The sequence below is a fragment of the Canis lupus genome, chromosome 6 (assembly GCF_003254725.2).
Source record: "Canis lupus dingo isolate Sandy chromosome 6, ASM325472v2, whole genome shotgun sequence".
NCBI classification, from domain to species: Eukaryota; Metazoa; Chordata; class Mammalia; order Carnivora; family Canidae; genus Canis; species Canis lupus.
The window spans coordinates 12,170,174-12,187,034 of NC_064248.1; the positions used below are offsets into that span (position 1 = coordinate 12,170,174).

The 16,861-nt window shown below is 42.6% G+C and overlaps 1 protein-coding gene across 7 annotated transcripts in view; it reads left to right on the forward strand.

Annotated features, from left to right (window-relative positions):
* Positions 1-16,861, forward strand: part of RNF216 (ring finger protein 216) — a 161,461-nt gene that overhangs the window by 130,987 nt on the left and 13,613 nt on the right. For 4 of the 7 annotated variants that reach the window (XM_035717569.2, XM_035717567.2, XM_035717568.2 and 1 more), the window contains 3 exons: positions 264-361; positions 5,040-5,102; positions 8,732-8,954. In XM_035717569.2, coding sequence (XP_035573462.2) covers positions 264-361; positions 5,040-5,102; positions 8,732-8,954 — 384 coding nt within the window. Of the gene's footprint in view, positions 1-263; positions 362-5,039; positions 5,103-8,731; positions 8,955-15,569; positions 16,166-16,861 lie in introns of those variants that run through there. The other 3 variants (XM_025426283.3, XM_025426285.3, XM_035717571.2) reach the window with 2 other exon arrangements.

Sequence of the window (16,861 nt, forward strand, 5' to 3'; positions counted from 1 at the left end):
TAGAAGGCCTTCTACAAATAGGGTGATGGGGGCAACACAATCTTTGCTCTGAGAAGTTTCCCCATGCTTTCTTCTGATTCTTACCTTTTCTCTTGAGAGAAATCTTTAGAAATAACCCTCTTGAAAGAGAGAGCCATCCTCAGGAAAAAAAAAAAAAAAAAAAACTCAAGCCACGTGAAACTCGTTTCACATTTCCTGTTGTTGAACAGAAACTTCTGTGGTGTCTCCTCACCAGGAGCTTTGTGTCTCTCCTCTATCCCCAGGAAACCTGTAGGAAGTGTCAGGGACTCTGGAAAGAACACAATGGCCTTACCTGTGAAGAGCTGGCTGAGAAAGATGACATCAAGTACCGAACCTCCATGTGAGTAACCTCATTCAGGGGCTTGTGACTGGTTCTCCGCTCCCCCATTGGCCTGCCCTTTGGCCAGGGGGGCAGTGAGTGTTGTGGGAAGGACCAAGCTCTGAGGCCACCCCAACCCCAATCTAGAGTGACCTCAGAAGTGACCCTAACCCCTTCTGTTTTCTCATCTCTTCAACCTCGTAGAGCTGGTCCTGAAGTCTGATGTAATACAGTCAGTGCCTAAAGCATTCAAATTCAACAAATGTTAGTTGTTCTTCTTCTTATGATCTGAACGAATAACCAAGTCACACATTTTAAGTAGATTAGATTGCACTAATGCTGCTTATATCCATGTTTCGTATAGGATATTGGTGGCCAGAGACATTAAGCAGAATTACAGACTCCAGAATGCAGAATAATGCAGTCAGTAATAATAAGTATCATTACTGGTTAGCACTCCCTGTGTGGCTGAGCACTTTACAAATATTAACTCATTGAATACATGACTTAAATAATATAGAAGCCCATTCTTGTTTCCTATGATAGACCAGCCTCACCAGGCAGATCTTTCCCATGAGGTCATTCAGAGATCACGTTCCTTTCTCACATTGCTTCACCATTCCCTAAGATGGTGTTCTCGTCTAACATGACTGACTGGTTGTAGCCACATTTACACTCCAGTCCATACAAAAGGAGAAAGAGACAGGCTACCAAGCAGGCAGCCTTTAAGTTGTTAACAGTGTGTGTGTGTGTGTGTGTGTGTGTGTGTGTGTGTGTGTGTGTGTGTACGTACACCTATGTATGATTAGAAGACTTATGCTTCAGGGCAGCCCGGGCGGCTCAGCGGTTTAGTGCCTGCCTTCCGCCTGGGGTGTGATCCTGGAGACCCGGGATCGAGTCCCACGTCGGGCTCCCTGCATGGAGCCTGCTTCTCCCTCTGCCTGTGTCTCTGCCCCTCTCAATATCTCTCTTTCTCTCTCTCTCTCTCTCTCTCTCTCTTATTTGTGAGTGAGTGAGTAAATAAATAAATAAATAAATAAATAATAAAGACTTCTGCTTCTACCTGTTGGTCTACACTGAGTCATGTGGCCACAACCTAGCTTCAAGGCAGATAGCATGCATAATCTCTTGCCAGGTGATTTTGTGTCCAGCTTAAATTCAAAGAGTGAGGAGTGGGTTTTGTTACTAAAAGAATGAAATGGGAAATGACTATATGGAGCAGTTCATAGTCTTCCAGTATCCACCATAAGTAGGTACTATTATCCTCAGTTTACAGAATGATACAACAGGCACAGAGCCCAAGAAATTTGTGTGTGGTCATGCAGGTAGTAACTAGCATAGCGGCGTTTTAAATCTAGACAAATGGTTTTCTGACTGTGTTCTTTGCCACAAATTTGATAGGCAGGATAATGACCCCCTAAGATGTCCCTGCCTTAATTTAATATCTGGAATCTGTGAGTCTGTTACTTTACATGGCCAAAGGGACTTTCCAGATGTGATTAAGGTTGTGGACCTTGAGATGGAGAGATGATCCTGGATTAGCCAGGTAAGCCCAATGTAATCACATGACTCCTTAAAAGCAGAGAACTTTTCTATGGTCAGATAGAGGTGTAGTGACAGACAGACTCAGAAATAGGTGAGGACTCCACCTCCTGCTGCAGCTTTGGAGGAAAAAGGCCTTAAGCCAAGGAATGTGGCTGTTTCTAACAAATGAGCAACATTCATTTGGCAGCAAGTAAAACGAGGATCTCGGTCCCACAACGCTAAAGACAATTCTGCTGACACAGGAGTAGCAAACATTCTCTTCCAGAGTAGGTGATATAGCCAAATGACATCTTGATTTTGTTTGAGGAGATCCATGCTGGACTTCTGACCTACAGATCTATAAAAGAATGCATTTATATTACATTGAGCTAATAAAGTTGTGGCCTTTTACAGCAGCAGTAGAAGACTAACACAGATTTGGGGGCCAGGAGTGGGATGCTGCTCTAACAAATACCTAGAAATGTGGAAGTGGGTTTCAAATTGGGCAATGGGTAAAGGCTGGAGAAACTTTGAAAAGCATGATAGAAAAAAGCCTAGATTGCCTTGAACTAATAGAAATACGGACTTTAGAAACCTCCCCCTTGAGGGCTCAGAAGCAAGTGAGGAGCATTATGGGCAAAGCCAAAATTGCCTTGGAGAATACTTGAATGCCCATGTATAGACTCCTTGTGGAGCTGTGGCTGTGAAGGTCTGCTGATGAGGACTTAGGAATAGGCGCAGAACATTTTCCTATTTCGGTGGCGGGAAACTTAGCTGGCTCATCTGTAGTCGTGCAGAAAGCAAAAGGCGTAGATGATGGGTCTGGACATGTAGCTGAGGAGACTTGCAGGCTGAGCACTGGTGAGAGGAAACTGAGCAGAAGGAGAGATTGAGGGGCAAGAACAGGATTTAGTTGTTTCTGAAACTTCATCCCATCCAGGTAATAAAAGACCCCAGAATTAAGATGTTAACTGTCAGGAAAAGCATGCTCCTAGAGAGAAGACCAAGGATGTATTCCAAATGTCAAAGTCTTCAGTCATGTAAACCCTATCAGGAGGTCAAGGGGAGGACCCTTCAGATCTCTTTAGTTAAACGAGGGAGCCTCTAGGAAACTCAGGCATCACCCCTCAGCCATCTCAGCAGGAGTCCAAAGTAGAGATGGGCTTGTCTAGGAACCAGCTGTGGATGAGAATATTCATATCACCAGAGACACTGCCAGCTTGGGCTGAAAGACATAGTGTGAAAGGAAAAAAGTCACTGGATCCCCAGAATTCTAGAGAAAGGAAGCAAGTTGACTAAAAACTGCTGAGCTGCAAACACGCTACCTTTTTTGAGAAGAGGAGGGCTTACTCCGTAGCACCATAACCACAGAGGAGGATTCTCGGGTCTGAAATACAAGGGAGTTTGCCCAGCTGGATTTCTAAATTGATTATAAATGGTGACTCGTTTTTTCCCTCCTTTTCTTCCTTTTTGGAGAGGAAGTGTGTCTCAGAAGGGGTCATATCCAGAGTCTTCATCTGTACTTGATTTAGACAGTGAGATTTGGAACTCGGAGCTGACACTATGGTGTTTTGAGGCCTTTGAGTTTCTGGGTTGAGGTGACTGTAGGGGTGTAGGGTAGATAGGAATTTAGAGGCCAGAGGACGGACTGTGGTGGGCAGAAACATGCCCCTGATCCCCAGAACCTATGAATATCTTTACCTCACGTGGCAAAGGGACCTCGCAGCCATGATGAAGTTTATGGCAACAATGTAAAACTAACACGATGACGATGACATCCATAGTAATTATACATGCCACTCCAACTAGAAAACTCTAGCGTTGCTTCCTCAAATCTAGACTTACCACATCAGCCAGCCTTTATAATTTAGAGCAGCCACTGGCCTGACCAGTGGCATGGCCTTAAAGTGATGGACATGTCCAAAATTACTTTCTTCAAAATAGTCACCTTATCAGGCAATATACTTAGTCTAGCACTTAATGCTATTGCCAAGAACATTCAAAATTTCTTATTTGGAGTTGTCTTTTCAGCCAGTTTATGAGCCATCTCCCCCCCAAAAATTAATCTTGTTACTATGGACAAGTTACATCTGGTTTGGTTTAGGAGAAGTGGAGGTTTTCTCTTGCTGCCGCCTGAGCCTTTGTTTTGCCCCAAAGAAAGATGTCTTATTGATAAAACTCAGTATAGATTTATTGAGTGATCGCATGGATAGCTACAGTTAAGACCCTTGAACAAATTTCCTAGTCTTTCTGTGCCTCAGTTTCTTCATCTGTAAAGTACAGAGTATTCCTTTACCTACTTATTATGAAGATGAAACTGCCCAAGTGCCCAGAATGATTCTTGCCACTTAAGTCTTCCATAAGTATTCACGGTTGGTTGGTTGGTTGGTTGGTTGGTTGGTTGGTTGGTTGGTTGGTTGAAGCAGAAGGCCCTGATTTACAAACATGACACAAGCACTTAAATAGATAACTTCTTGCCTTTAGGATTTTCTCAAGTCATATGTATTCTACTTATAGTTGGTAATGGAGTATTGTCCAACTCTGTAAACCGTTTCTCAGTGCCCCATGGTCAGGCATTTGGACTACTCCAGGACTTGGTCATGGGCGAGGAGAGGTTTCTTAGCAGGAGAAGAGTTGGTTACTTTTTGAAGCAGAACGTCCATCCTGATCATCCTGTCAGTTCCTGCCACTCACTCCATTCAGGGTCTTAGTCTGGGGCCTACTTAAACCTGGCAGCCTTTTGTATCAGCAGTAAATGGAACAGAGTGGCACATCCAAGTGTGATCATATGTTAATTCCAAAATCCAGAAAGGCCTCGCAAATGTCTAACTTCTTTCTTCATGGTGAGGGATATAAGATAGAGTAACATGTGCTTAACTTTGGAAAGAATAGCCTAATACACACATCTGACCTCCAGACCACCAGAGCATCAGAGAGATTACAGATCTCTCTATTTTCAAGGGATTTATCTCCCATCTTCTGGCATGCACACACATATTAATGTATCCTTGGAGTACCTGTTAGTCTGTATATAGAGTATATATATATATAGGAATATGCACCCAGGTTTTATCTGCATGTCTTTTGAATAGAAGACCAGTGTGTTGTCCTTTTGGACAATAGATGATCAAGGTCCTTGCCAACTGCTTCTGGTGTTCTCCATGTTTTTGGACAGAGAAAGCGTGTTCCAGATCAGAGGCTGCATACCAATTGCCAAAGGCTGTATTTATTTGCTCTGGTAAGAAATGACATCTGGACAGCAGCTGCAAGTGGGGTCAGCACCTGATGAGGCTTACAGTAACGTTCTTCAAGACCCACTATCTCAAGATCCACTAAGTAAAATGAGATGTGTTGAGAATTAGCACCCCTGTACCTTTGAAGCACTGATCTCAAAGATGTCCAGAGGAATATGGTATTACTTTTTGTAGAGAGAAGGTCCTCTACTGGCTTTACTTCCTTTCCTCACGATATAGCCCTTACTCTCTGGCCCAGAGAGCCAAAGAGTCCTGCCAGTTGCCAAGTGTTAAAAATAAGGAACAGCAGGGTACTACACACAGGGTATTATAAGCTATTTACCATTGCTGAATCATAAAATACAGCATAATAAGTGGTATGAGATAAGGCAGGTATTCCAACAAAAACCTATCCATGAATGTTCCTAGCAGCACGATTCACAATAGCCAAAGAAGGAAACAACCCAAATGTCCTTCAACTGATGAACAGTAAAGTTCAGTATACTGCAGAGTGGGATATTACTCAGTGATAAAAAGAGAATGAAAGCCCATGCTGCATCCCAGACGAACCTCGGAGACCTCAGTGAAAGAAGCCATGCACAGAAGGCCACCTCTCAAAAAAAAAAAAAAAAAAAAAGACCACCTCTTGTATGGTGCCATGTATATGAAAGGTCTGTGGGCATTTGGATATTTACCTATATAAAGAATAGACAACAACAACACAAAAAGAATAGACAAGTCCATTAGAGACAGAAGGCAGGTTAGGGGTGTCAGGGGCAGAGGGATGTGGAGAGTGACTGCTTAAAAGGTATGGAGTTTTCTTTGAGGATGATGAAAATGTTCTAGAACTAGATAGCAGTGAATGGTTGCACATTACTGGAAATATACTAAATGCCCCTAAATTATACACTTTGAAATGGCTAAAATGGAAATTTTATGTGCATTTTACTACAATTAAATATATTCACAAAGGATAGCCATCTAACATTTTGAATAGTATATGCTGCAAAAAATGAAGACCACTCCCAAACAGAAGTTCCCAACATAGTTAAACAGTGGTGAGAACAAATACTCACAGAGCTATAGAATCTAGAATGGTTATGTGGACGAGGGCAGTGAACCTTCCTGTTTGAACGCAAGGTCAGCAGACACAGCTGCAGTTCAGGCTTCTCTTCCTGTTCTGCCCAGAAACACATCCTGTGGGGTTGTTTGTTTCCTGCCTAGTTTAGAAATTAGTTCCCAAACCACTTATCCCAAAAGAATCCGTTGATTTCTCCTCATCCCATTTTGCACTTTTGTGTTACTAGATAGGTGGTCACCACAATCCATAAAAGCAATATTTTTTTGGTACAGAGTCATTCTGGCCCTACCTAGTACTGGTCTTATGAATGTGGAAATGCCGTGTTGAACAGCTATTTAAACGTTAGAGCACTGTTGAGTGGTGGATACCCTTTGTATATTCCTCCATTTTTCTAGGAATGCCTTTTCTCCCCTACCATATCCACTATTACTTGGGTGACTGACAGCTTAGTGGAATGGGGCAAGAAAATAAATGCACCCTCTTCCCAAGCCTTCAGGAAAGGACTCTGTAACCTTAGTTCCTTTTCTTTTCTTTTTTTTTTTTTTTTTTTAATGTAGCAAACGCAGAGCTCAAACTCATGACCATGAGATCAAGATCCGAGCCAAGAGCAAGAATTAGACACTTAACTGACTGAGCCACCAGCGCCCTAACCTTGATTGTTTTCATCCACTCCTCTCCCACACTATAACCATAGCAGTTACCCAGAGAAAAGTCAGCCAGCTCCAGGCCCCCAAAGCATAATGGCTTAAAGTCACACATCAATCTTGAAGATGCTCTTAAACAGAAAACTTGTGCTATAGAAAATTGAAGTTGTGTCTTGACCACAGATTTTCATATTGGAAATACTGGAAACTTTTGCCTCAGAACCTTGTAAGTTTTAACAGGGAGCATTGAGAAGTATCTTCCCAATTGCTGAATAACCCGAAATCATGAACATGTGTGCTATATTATTAAGTTGACAGTAACAAATTCACTTTATTTAAACTTTGTCTCCTTGACGATATTTCCTATTCAACAAAACTTAGACCTAATTTGTTCTTCTGTAACTTGAACTGGGTTTTAATTCTTTTCAAGCCAGAGCCTTCCTGCATTTTGGGCCATTCAAAAATGAAACCTAAATGAATAGCAGCCAATTTTCTAATTCATTTCTATTTTTAAGCACATGATCTAACTTCTAAGGAGCAAACTGACAGTCTTCTAAATATCAGTAATTAAAAACACTTGCCTGACCCTAGACTCACCTGGCTTCCCTTACTTAGCAGAAACCCTGGGAGCCAGGGGAGGAAGAAGACTGTTTTCCCAGTGTGAGGAAAGAGCCTGCAGGTCAAAACTCATCCCCAGGCTGTTGAGTCTTTGCAGGGAAAGACTTCCCTGGTACCACTCTGGGTTTCTGCTTGGAAGGAAGAGACATGCTCAGAACAGTGGGTTAAGTCCCAGTTTGGGGGCTTCTCCACCATTGGGGTCATTCCTGCCTTTCCTAGTCTCTCCATAGGCATGCATTTTTGACAACTTTGAGGAACTCAACTAAGTAGAGAAGATAGATACATAAACAGTTATAGGCCAGGATAGCAAGTGTTATTTTAGAATTAGGAACAGTGCACTTCAGAAGAAACTAATTCAGCAGTGCCAGCTCTTGGCAAAGAGCCAAGACGTGTCCTTTCGGCTCTAGTCATCTGCCCCTCCATATCAGTTAAAGTACTTCTGCAAACAAGTAGCTTTTCTACAAGCTTCCCATTGGCCAGGACTGACTCCTCCTCGAGGACATGCCGATAGCCTTGCTAAAAGGGAGTCTGGAAATGTGGGATTTTGACATGGAGATGGGCACTGCCAGCAGGAAGAATGTATAAACAAGCTGTTGGGTTGTCCCCAACTGTGTCTCTCCCCACTTCCCACTGAGTAATAAAATCCAAGATGATAGGGGGCACCTGGGTGTCTCATTCGGTTAAGTGTCCAACTCTTGATTTCAACTCAGGTCCTTATCTCAGGGTCTTGAAATTGAGTCTTGAGTTAGGCTCCACACTGGACATGCCCACTCCTTCCTCACTTTCTCTCCACCTCTTAAAAGCAATAATTTTTTAATGGATAAAATCCAAAGTGTGTATATAGCAAAGGTTTAGGCTTACTAGCTCTTTATTAGCAAGCTTCACATATATAAAACACATGATTAAGGAGTTTTTTTTTCTCTCTCCATTTTAAGCCTACGGGAACTCCTATAACAAACAATAATCATTTCCTAAATGGTAGGTGTCAGGCACTGAACCATGGTACTTTCTGTCTTAGCTGTAATAATCCTCAAAACATGATGAAGAAAGTTGGGTTTTCCTAATTTAAAAATAAGGGAACTGAGTCTCCAAGCAGTTGAATACTTTACCCAGGGTCATACAACTAATGAACAGAATATATTTCTCAACTCCAAAGCATAGGTTCTTTTCACTCTTCAGATGTCCCCAAAAGGGCTAGGCAGTCACCTATGGGAAGACATACTTAGTGGCCATTGTATTTTTCTCTCCCATCCTCTTCCCTGCTGTCTCCATTCATGTATTCTTTCCTCAGTGAAGAAAAAATGACTGCAGCCCGCATTAGAAAATGCCACAAGTGTGGGACTGGCCTCATCAAATCCGAAGGCTGCAACCGTATGTCTTGCCGCTGTGGTGCCCAGATGTGCTACCTCTGTCGAGTGTCTATCAATGGATATGACCATTTCTGTCAGCATCCTCGCTCACCAGGAGCCCCTTGCCAGGAGTGTTCAAGATGCTCTCTCTGGACCGATCCTACCGTAAGTGAATGCATAACTGCCTGTTGCTTTGTAGGGGAAAATATTGGTCAGATAACATAAGGAAAGGGATTGTACATAAACATAACACATGATGACTCATGAAAAGATAGAAAATTACATGGGCCAATAAGCGCAGGATAAAAATGAGAAAATAATCAGAAAGCTACACACCCTCAAAAGCAGACATCCAAACAGTTTATGGTCAAATTCTTTCAGGCCTTTGGAATATAATTTTTCTGTGCCATCTGAAATAAGTCCCAGAGCATAGACAAGAAAAGATAGTTTTACATATGTCTGTATAAGGCCAACATAACGCTAACACCAAAACCAGACAGAGATAACCCTAAAAAAAAAGAAAAATTACAGACCCTTCTTTTTTTTTTTTTTTTTTTTTTAAGATTGATTTACTTATTCATGAGAGACAGAGAAAGAGAGGCAGAGACACAGGCAGAGGGAGAAGCAGGCTACCCGCAGGAGCTTGATGCGGGACTCAGTCCCAGATCCCAGGATCACAACCTGAACTGAAGGCAGCCACCCAACTGCTGAGCCACTTACGCGTCCCCCTTCTAACTTCTTAGTATAGGTTTTTAATTCTCTAAAATATCAGCAGATAGAAACTACAACCAAAGTCATTGGGGCATCTGGATGCCTCAGTTGGTTGAGTGTCTCTGACTTGGTTCCAGCTCAGGTAGTGATCTCAAGATCATGAAATTGAGCCCCACATGGGGCTCTGCGCTGCTTGGGATTCTTTTTCTCTCCCTCTGCGTGCATGTGCTCTCCCTCTCTCTCACTCAAATAAATAAAATCTTGAAAAAAAAAACAAAAAAAACCAAGTGAGATTGTTCCAGAAATGCAGGGATGGTTCAGTATTAAGAGTTTTATTAATATAGGGGATCCCTGAGTGGCTCAGCAGTTTGGTGCCTGCCTTCCGCCCAGGAAGTGATCCTGGAGTCCCAGGATCGAGTCCTGCATCGGGCTCCCTGCATAGAGCCTGCTTCTCCCTCTGCCTTTCTCTGTCTCTCTCTGTCTCTGTCTCTCTCTCTCTCTCTGTCTTTCATGAATAAATGAAATCTTTCTAAAAAAGTTTTATTAATATAACTAACCATATGAGATCTTTAAATGGGAAAAGAAGTAATAAAATCAAATATCTTTTTTTTTTTTAAGATTTTATTTATTTATTCTTGAGAGACACAGAGAGAGGCAGAGACATAGGCAAGGGGAGACGTAGGCTCCATGCAGGGAGCCCGATGTGGGACTCGATCCCGGGACTCCAGGATCACGCCCTGGGCCAAAGGCAGATGCTCAACCACTCTGCCACTCAGGTGTCCCTCAAATATCTATTCTTGGTTTAAGGTTTAAAGAATAGTATCAGGGGTACCTGAGTGGTTCAGTCAGTTGAGTTTCTGCCTTTGGCTCAGGTCATGATCCCCGGAGTTCTGGGATTGAGCCCTGCATCGGGCTCCCAGCTCAGCGGGTTGCCTGCTTCTCCCTTTCCCTCTGCAGTTCCCTCTGCTCTGCACGTGCTCTCTCTCTAATAATAAAATGTTTTAAAAATAAAGAATAGTATTAGAGAGATGGTTTTTTTTTTTTTTTAATTTTTTTTTTAATTTATTTACGACAGTCACACAGAGAGAGAGAGATAGGCAGAGGGAGAAGCAGGCTCCATGCACTGGGAGCCCGATGTGGGACTCGATCCCGGGTCTCCAGGATCGCGCCCTGGGCCAAAGGCAGGCGCTAAACCGCTGCGCCACCCAGGGATCACAAGATGGTTATTTTTAAACCGGATATTTCAGAATAGTCCTTAGCATGTTTTTAATAGTGAAGTACATAGATGCATTACCAAATAATCAAATATAAGACTATCACCACTATTTTGTTTTGGAACTGCTAGTCAATTCAGTTAACTAAGAATAGAACATAATGCCAGTGTTTATTGGGCACCCACTGTGTTTCAGACACTGTTCTAAGCACTATATAATGGTGAAAGGCAAATCTATCATTTTCGCCTGAGAAAAGACCAAATAATCAACTGGAAAGCTATTAGAAGTAGTAGAAAGATGGCTAGATACAAAATAAATATACAGAATGTCATTCACATTATATAGCAAATAAAAATTGTAAAATATTTAGAAATTACCATTAACAAATATGAAGAAAACTATAAAACTATATTGAAGGACATCAGGAGGGTTGAGAAATAGGCTTTGTTCCTAAGTAAGTTTTAATAGAAACTGTATCAATTCTTGTTAAAATAATTTTTTTTAAGTTCAAAACTCGACAAGGAGGGGCACCTTGGTGGCTCAGTGGTTGAGCGTCTACCTTTGGTTTGGGTTGGGGTCCCGGGATCCTGGGATCAACTCCTGCATCAGGCTCCCTACAGGGAGCCTGCTTCTCCCTCTGCCTATGTTTCTGCCTCTCTCTATATATATATGAATAAATAAATAAAATCTTAAAAAAAAAAAAGAAAAAGAAATTCTGTGAGGATAGCAATGCAATATGTGCCAAGATTTGTTCTACCAAAAAGATTGAGCATAACAGTGAAAATCCTGCTAACTGGGAGTGAACAAAAGGCCTGAGGAAGTACACCAAAGGAGGCCTGGTGACAGTCCTCAGCTCTCCCTGAGGATGGGAAGATGACCTGATAGTGGAGAAGCCTCTTCTTCCTCAAAGGCAAGACTTAGTATTACAATTACATATTACAGTTACTTCACTCCAAAATCTAGACATTTGCTGCAATTCCCATTTAATTCAATTCTTAACTATTTGGTGTTGCCAGGACTGAACAGAAAAGCCCCATCATCCTGGAGTTTACACTCTGAAACGGATCCTTCCTCTAGTTAGTGCTATGTAGGAGAGTGCAGCTGGAGTGGGGGAGGGAAGGAAGCTGCCTTTAGATAGAGTGACCTGGATGTGTTCTCTGGGAGGCAGCATTTGCAGAGAGGTCTGCCTGAGGAGGAAGAGCAAGACAGGCCAAGGAAACCAAACCAATTCAGCCTGTTCAGGAACCAGAATGAAGGCTGGTATGATTTGCAGGTGGTGAGCTAGGGGAGGAAAGTGATAGAGGCACAACCAGGCCATGGGGCTCACTGGGTACAGTGGGAGCTATTGCAGGGCTTACACAGTGGGGTGACTTGGCCTAATTTAAGTTTTCAAGATCACACTGGCTATCAGTGGAGAGAGAAAGCTTCATTAGTTCTTTTGGGGCACTGGGTTAACGCTTTGGAAGTACTTCAAGAAAGCAAAAGAAAATTACTTGTATCATTCCCTAGGAAGGGAAGAGCCTTCTTAGTGTTATATCAAGGGCAGACTAGAAATACTTAAATCATCTTTACAAAAGACACTATGAACAAAGATAAAGGTAGAATCCCTGGGTGGCTCAGCGGTTTAGCGCCTGCCTTCGGCCCAGGATGTGATCCTGGGACCCAGGATCAAGTCCCACATCGGGCTCCCTGCATGGAGCCTGCTTCTCCCTCTGCTTGTGTCTCTACCTCTCTCTCTGTGTCTATCATGAATAAATAAATAAAATCTTAAAAAAAAAAAAAAAAAGATAAAGGTATATGAAAAACTGAGGGAGGGATCCCTGGGTGGCGCAGCGGTTTGGCGCCTGCCTTTGGCCCAGGGCGCGATCCTGGAGACCCGGGATCAAATCCCACATCGGGCTCCCGGTGCATGGAGCCTGCTTCTCCCTCTGCCTGTGTCTCTGCGCCTCTCTCTCTCTCTGTGTGACTATCATAAATAAATAAAAATTAAAAAAAAATATGAACAAATTATTTGCTTTAAAAAAAAAAAAAAAGAAAAACTGAGGGAAATTGTAATACATATATGATACAGGTAAATATTAATATGTAAAGAGTGGTACAATTCAATAAGAAATGAATAAACATCCCTATATTTGGCTGTGAATTACGGAAAGCTCCCAAATAGCAATGGATTAGACAAGATGGAATTTTGTTTAACCTCACATAGAAGTACAGCAGTGAACAGCCCAGGAGTGGGACACTCACATTAGTATAGTGTACAGCTATAAAAAGTGATGCTAGGGTGCCTGGCTGGTTCAGTAAGTAAAGCATGTGACTTGATCTCAGGGTTGTGAATTCAAGCCCCACATAGAGTTGGGGGTAAGAGTTTACTTAAAAAAATTTTTTTTCTTAACTGATGCTGTATACACCTATGTTTTATTTTTTTTAATATTTTATTTATTTATTCATGAGAGAGAGAGACAGGCAAAGAGAGTTTGGCCTGGTTTTATTTTTTAAAATTTTCTTAAAGATTTCATTTATTCATGAGAGACAAAGAAAGGCAGAGACATAGGCAGAGGGAGAAGCAGGCTCCCCACAGGGAGCTCAATGTAGGACTCGATCCCAGGACCCTGGGACCATGACCTGAGTCAAAGGCAGATGCTCAGCCAGTAAGCCACCGAGGAGCCCCTTGGTGTGGTTTTATTTTTTTTATTTTTTATTTTTTTTAATTTTTATTTATTTATGATAGTCATGGTGTGGTTTTAATTTGCACTTCCCTGATGGCTAATTGTGTGGTGCATCTTTTCTTGTGCTTACTAGCCTTTTTACATCTTCCTTTGTGAAGTTTTAGGGCTTTTTCCCCTTTTTTGGGCCTATTATTTCCAAAGGTTTGATTTTTTTAAAGATTTATTTATTTATTTTAGGGAAAGGGAGAAAGTGCATGGGGAGGGACAAAAGAAGAGGGAGAGAGAATCTCAAGCACACTCCCCACTGAGCATGGAGGCTGACTAGGGGCTTGATCTCAAGGTCCTGAGATTATTACTTGAGGTGAAATCAAGAGTTGGCTGCTTGACTGAGCCACCCAGGCACCCCGTAAAAAGATTTTATTTTTAAGTAATTTCTACACCCAATGTGGGGTTCAAACTCACAGCCCTGAGATCAAGAGTCACATGCTCCACTGACTGAGCCACCCAGGTTACCCCTTGATCCATTATTTAAATCGAGTTGTTTGTCTCCTTATAATTGAGATGTAAGAGTTCTTTGTATATTTTGGATATGAGTCCTTAGTATTGTGTATATTTTTGCTCACTCTCCTGCCTTTTCATTTTCTTTCTTTTTTTGACAACATAAATAAGAAGCTTGATCTAATGAACATATATAGAATATTGCACACAGCAGGGGAAGAGATGTTCTTTTCAAATATATATTTATGAAAACTGATTGTATACTAGATCATAAGGCAAGCACCAAAAACTCTGATAAACAGTATTTATAAGCATCATTAGTGGTAAAATAAACGGAAGGCCCTGGGCTGAAGGCGGCACCAAACTACAGAGCCACGAGGGCTGCCCTATACCTATGTTTTAAAACGTAGGAAAAAATAAAACGTAGGAAAAGGGACACCTGGGTGGCTCAGTGGTTGAGTGTCTACCTTTGGCTCAGGGCATGATCCTGGAGTCCCGGGATCAAGTCCCACATCAGGCTCCCTGCATGGAGCCTGCTTTTCCCTCTGCCTGTGTCTCTACCTCTGTGTGTGTGTCTCATGAATAAATAAGTTTTTTAAAAAATCTTTAGATAGATAGATGATAGATAGATAGATAGATAGATAGATAGATAGATAGATAGGAAAAAATATGGAGAGGCGCCTAGGTGGTTAGTCGGTTAAGCGATCCACTCTTGGGCAGCCCCCGTGGCGCAGCGGTTTGGCGCCTCCTGCAGCCTGGGGCATGATCCTGGAGACCCAGGATCGAGTCCCACGTTGGGCTTCCTGCATGGAGCCTGCTTCTCCCTCTGCCTGTGTCTCTGCCTCTCTCTCTCTCTCTCTCTCTCTCTCTCTCTCTCTCTCTCTCTCTGTGTTGCTCATGAGTAAATAAATAAAATCTTTAAAAAAAAAAAAAGCGGTCCACTCTTGATTTTGACTCAGGTCATGATCTCAGTGTCCTGGGATTGAGCCCTGTGTCAGGCTCCAAGCTTAGCTGGGGAGTCTGCTTGTGTATTCTCTCTCCTCCCTCTACCCTTCCCTCTGTAGGTGTTTTCTCTCTCTCTCTCTCTCTCTCTCTCTCTCCCCCTCCCTCCCTCCCTCTCTCTCTCTCTTATAAATCAATCAATCATTTAAAAAAAAAAAAAAACATGAGGAATACCGAAGTGGCTCAGTCAGTTAAACATCTGTCTTCAGTTGTGATCCCAGGATCCTGGGATTGAGCGCCACATCAGGTTCCTGCTCAGCCAGGAGCCTGCTTCTCCCTCTCCCTCTGCCGTGCCCCCTCCTTTTTTTTTTTTTTTTTTTTTTTTTTTTTTTTTTTTTTTTTTTTTAAGATTTTATTTATTCATGAGAGACAGAGAGAAAAGCAGAGACTCCTGACTGAGCCGTCCAGGCATCCCTCCCCTGCCCATTCTGCTTGTGCTCATTCACTTGCTCTCAAATAAATGAAAAACTCTTTTAAAAAAGAAAAAAAAAAAAGAGAGAGAAGATTTACACATAAAACACCAGCAGCATGTAGCTGGGGTCACAGACCCAAGTTACACAGGGCAAATAGTAACATCAGTGATTGATGAATGTAAAGTGGGCTGGGTCTGGGGCAGTAGGATATGGTGCTGACTGCGGCAAATAGGAGAGGGTATAGGCCCTGTCCAAGGCGCTACTTTCCTCCCACAGATTGTCACCAAGTGCAATTGTACTCATGGTTACCATGGCTTCAGATTCTCTGGAGAAGGTGGAAATCTGTACTTTATTCTGATATCTCCTGATTTTTAAAGATGGGCCATTAATCCAAGTATCTTTAAAACATGTTTCATGCCAGCATTCTATAAGCCAAAGCAAAGATCATTGGCCACCAAATTTTACCCCTGGTGCCTGATATCTCCAGTATGCCTAAGAGGAGGTGTCAGGGTAACAAGCTGGCCCTTGTGTGAGAACCACAGCAAACCATTCTTTGGGCCTAACCTTAATCCTTGGAACTCCCAGTTTGAAAAGCAGTGAGTCCTCAGTGGAAGCCAGGTATGTGCTTGTCAGGAACCACCTCCTCACTGGGCAGAAAATTAGACTGAGGGACCTAGGAATTGCTCTTACTCCACAGCTCTGCTACCTCCTGAGGCTCTAAGTAAGCCTGCCTCCTGCCCCCCAATCCCCTGCCTTGCCCGCTCCCCAGTGACTGAAGGAAAGGGCAAACTGTAAATAAACAGGTCATCCTTCTGTTGTTTTTTTTTGTTTTGTTTTGATTTTTGTTTTTGTTTTGTTGGTTTTTTGTATATTTTTTTATTGGAGTTCAAATTGCCAACATACAGTATAACACCCAGTGCTCATCCCGTCAAGTGCCCTCCTCAGTGCCCATCACCCAGTCACCCCATCCCCCCGCCAACCTCCCCTTCTACTACCCCTTGTTTGTTTCCCTGAGTTAGGAGTCTCTCACTCTCTCTGATTTTTCCCACTCATTTTCTCTCCTTTCCCCTATAATCCCTTTCACTATTTTTTATATTCCCCATATGAGAGAAACCATATAATGATTGTCCTTCTCCAGTTGACTTACTTCACTCAGCATAATACCCTCCAGTTCCATCCACGTTGAAGCAAATGGTGGGTATTTGTCATTTCTAATGGCTGAGTAATATTCCACCGTATATATACACCACATCTTCTTTATCCATTCATCTTTCGATGGACACCAAGGCTCCTTCCACAGCTTGGCTATTGTGTATTGTGGACATTGCTGCTATAAACATTGGGGTGCAGTGCAGGTGTCTCGGCTTTTCACTGCATCTGTATCAAAATCCTAGAAGAGAACACAGGCAACACCCTTTTTAGTTCTTTTTTTTTATTAATGATAGTCACACAGAGAGAGAAGCAGAGACACAGGCAGAGGGAGAAGCAGGCTCCATGCACCGGGAGCCCGACGTGGGATTCGATCCCGGGTCTCCAGGATCGCGCCCTGGGCCAAAGGCAGGCGCCAA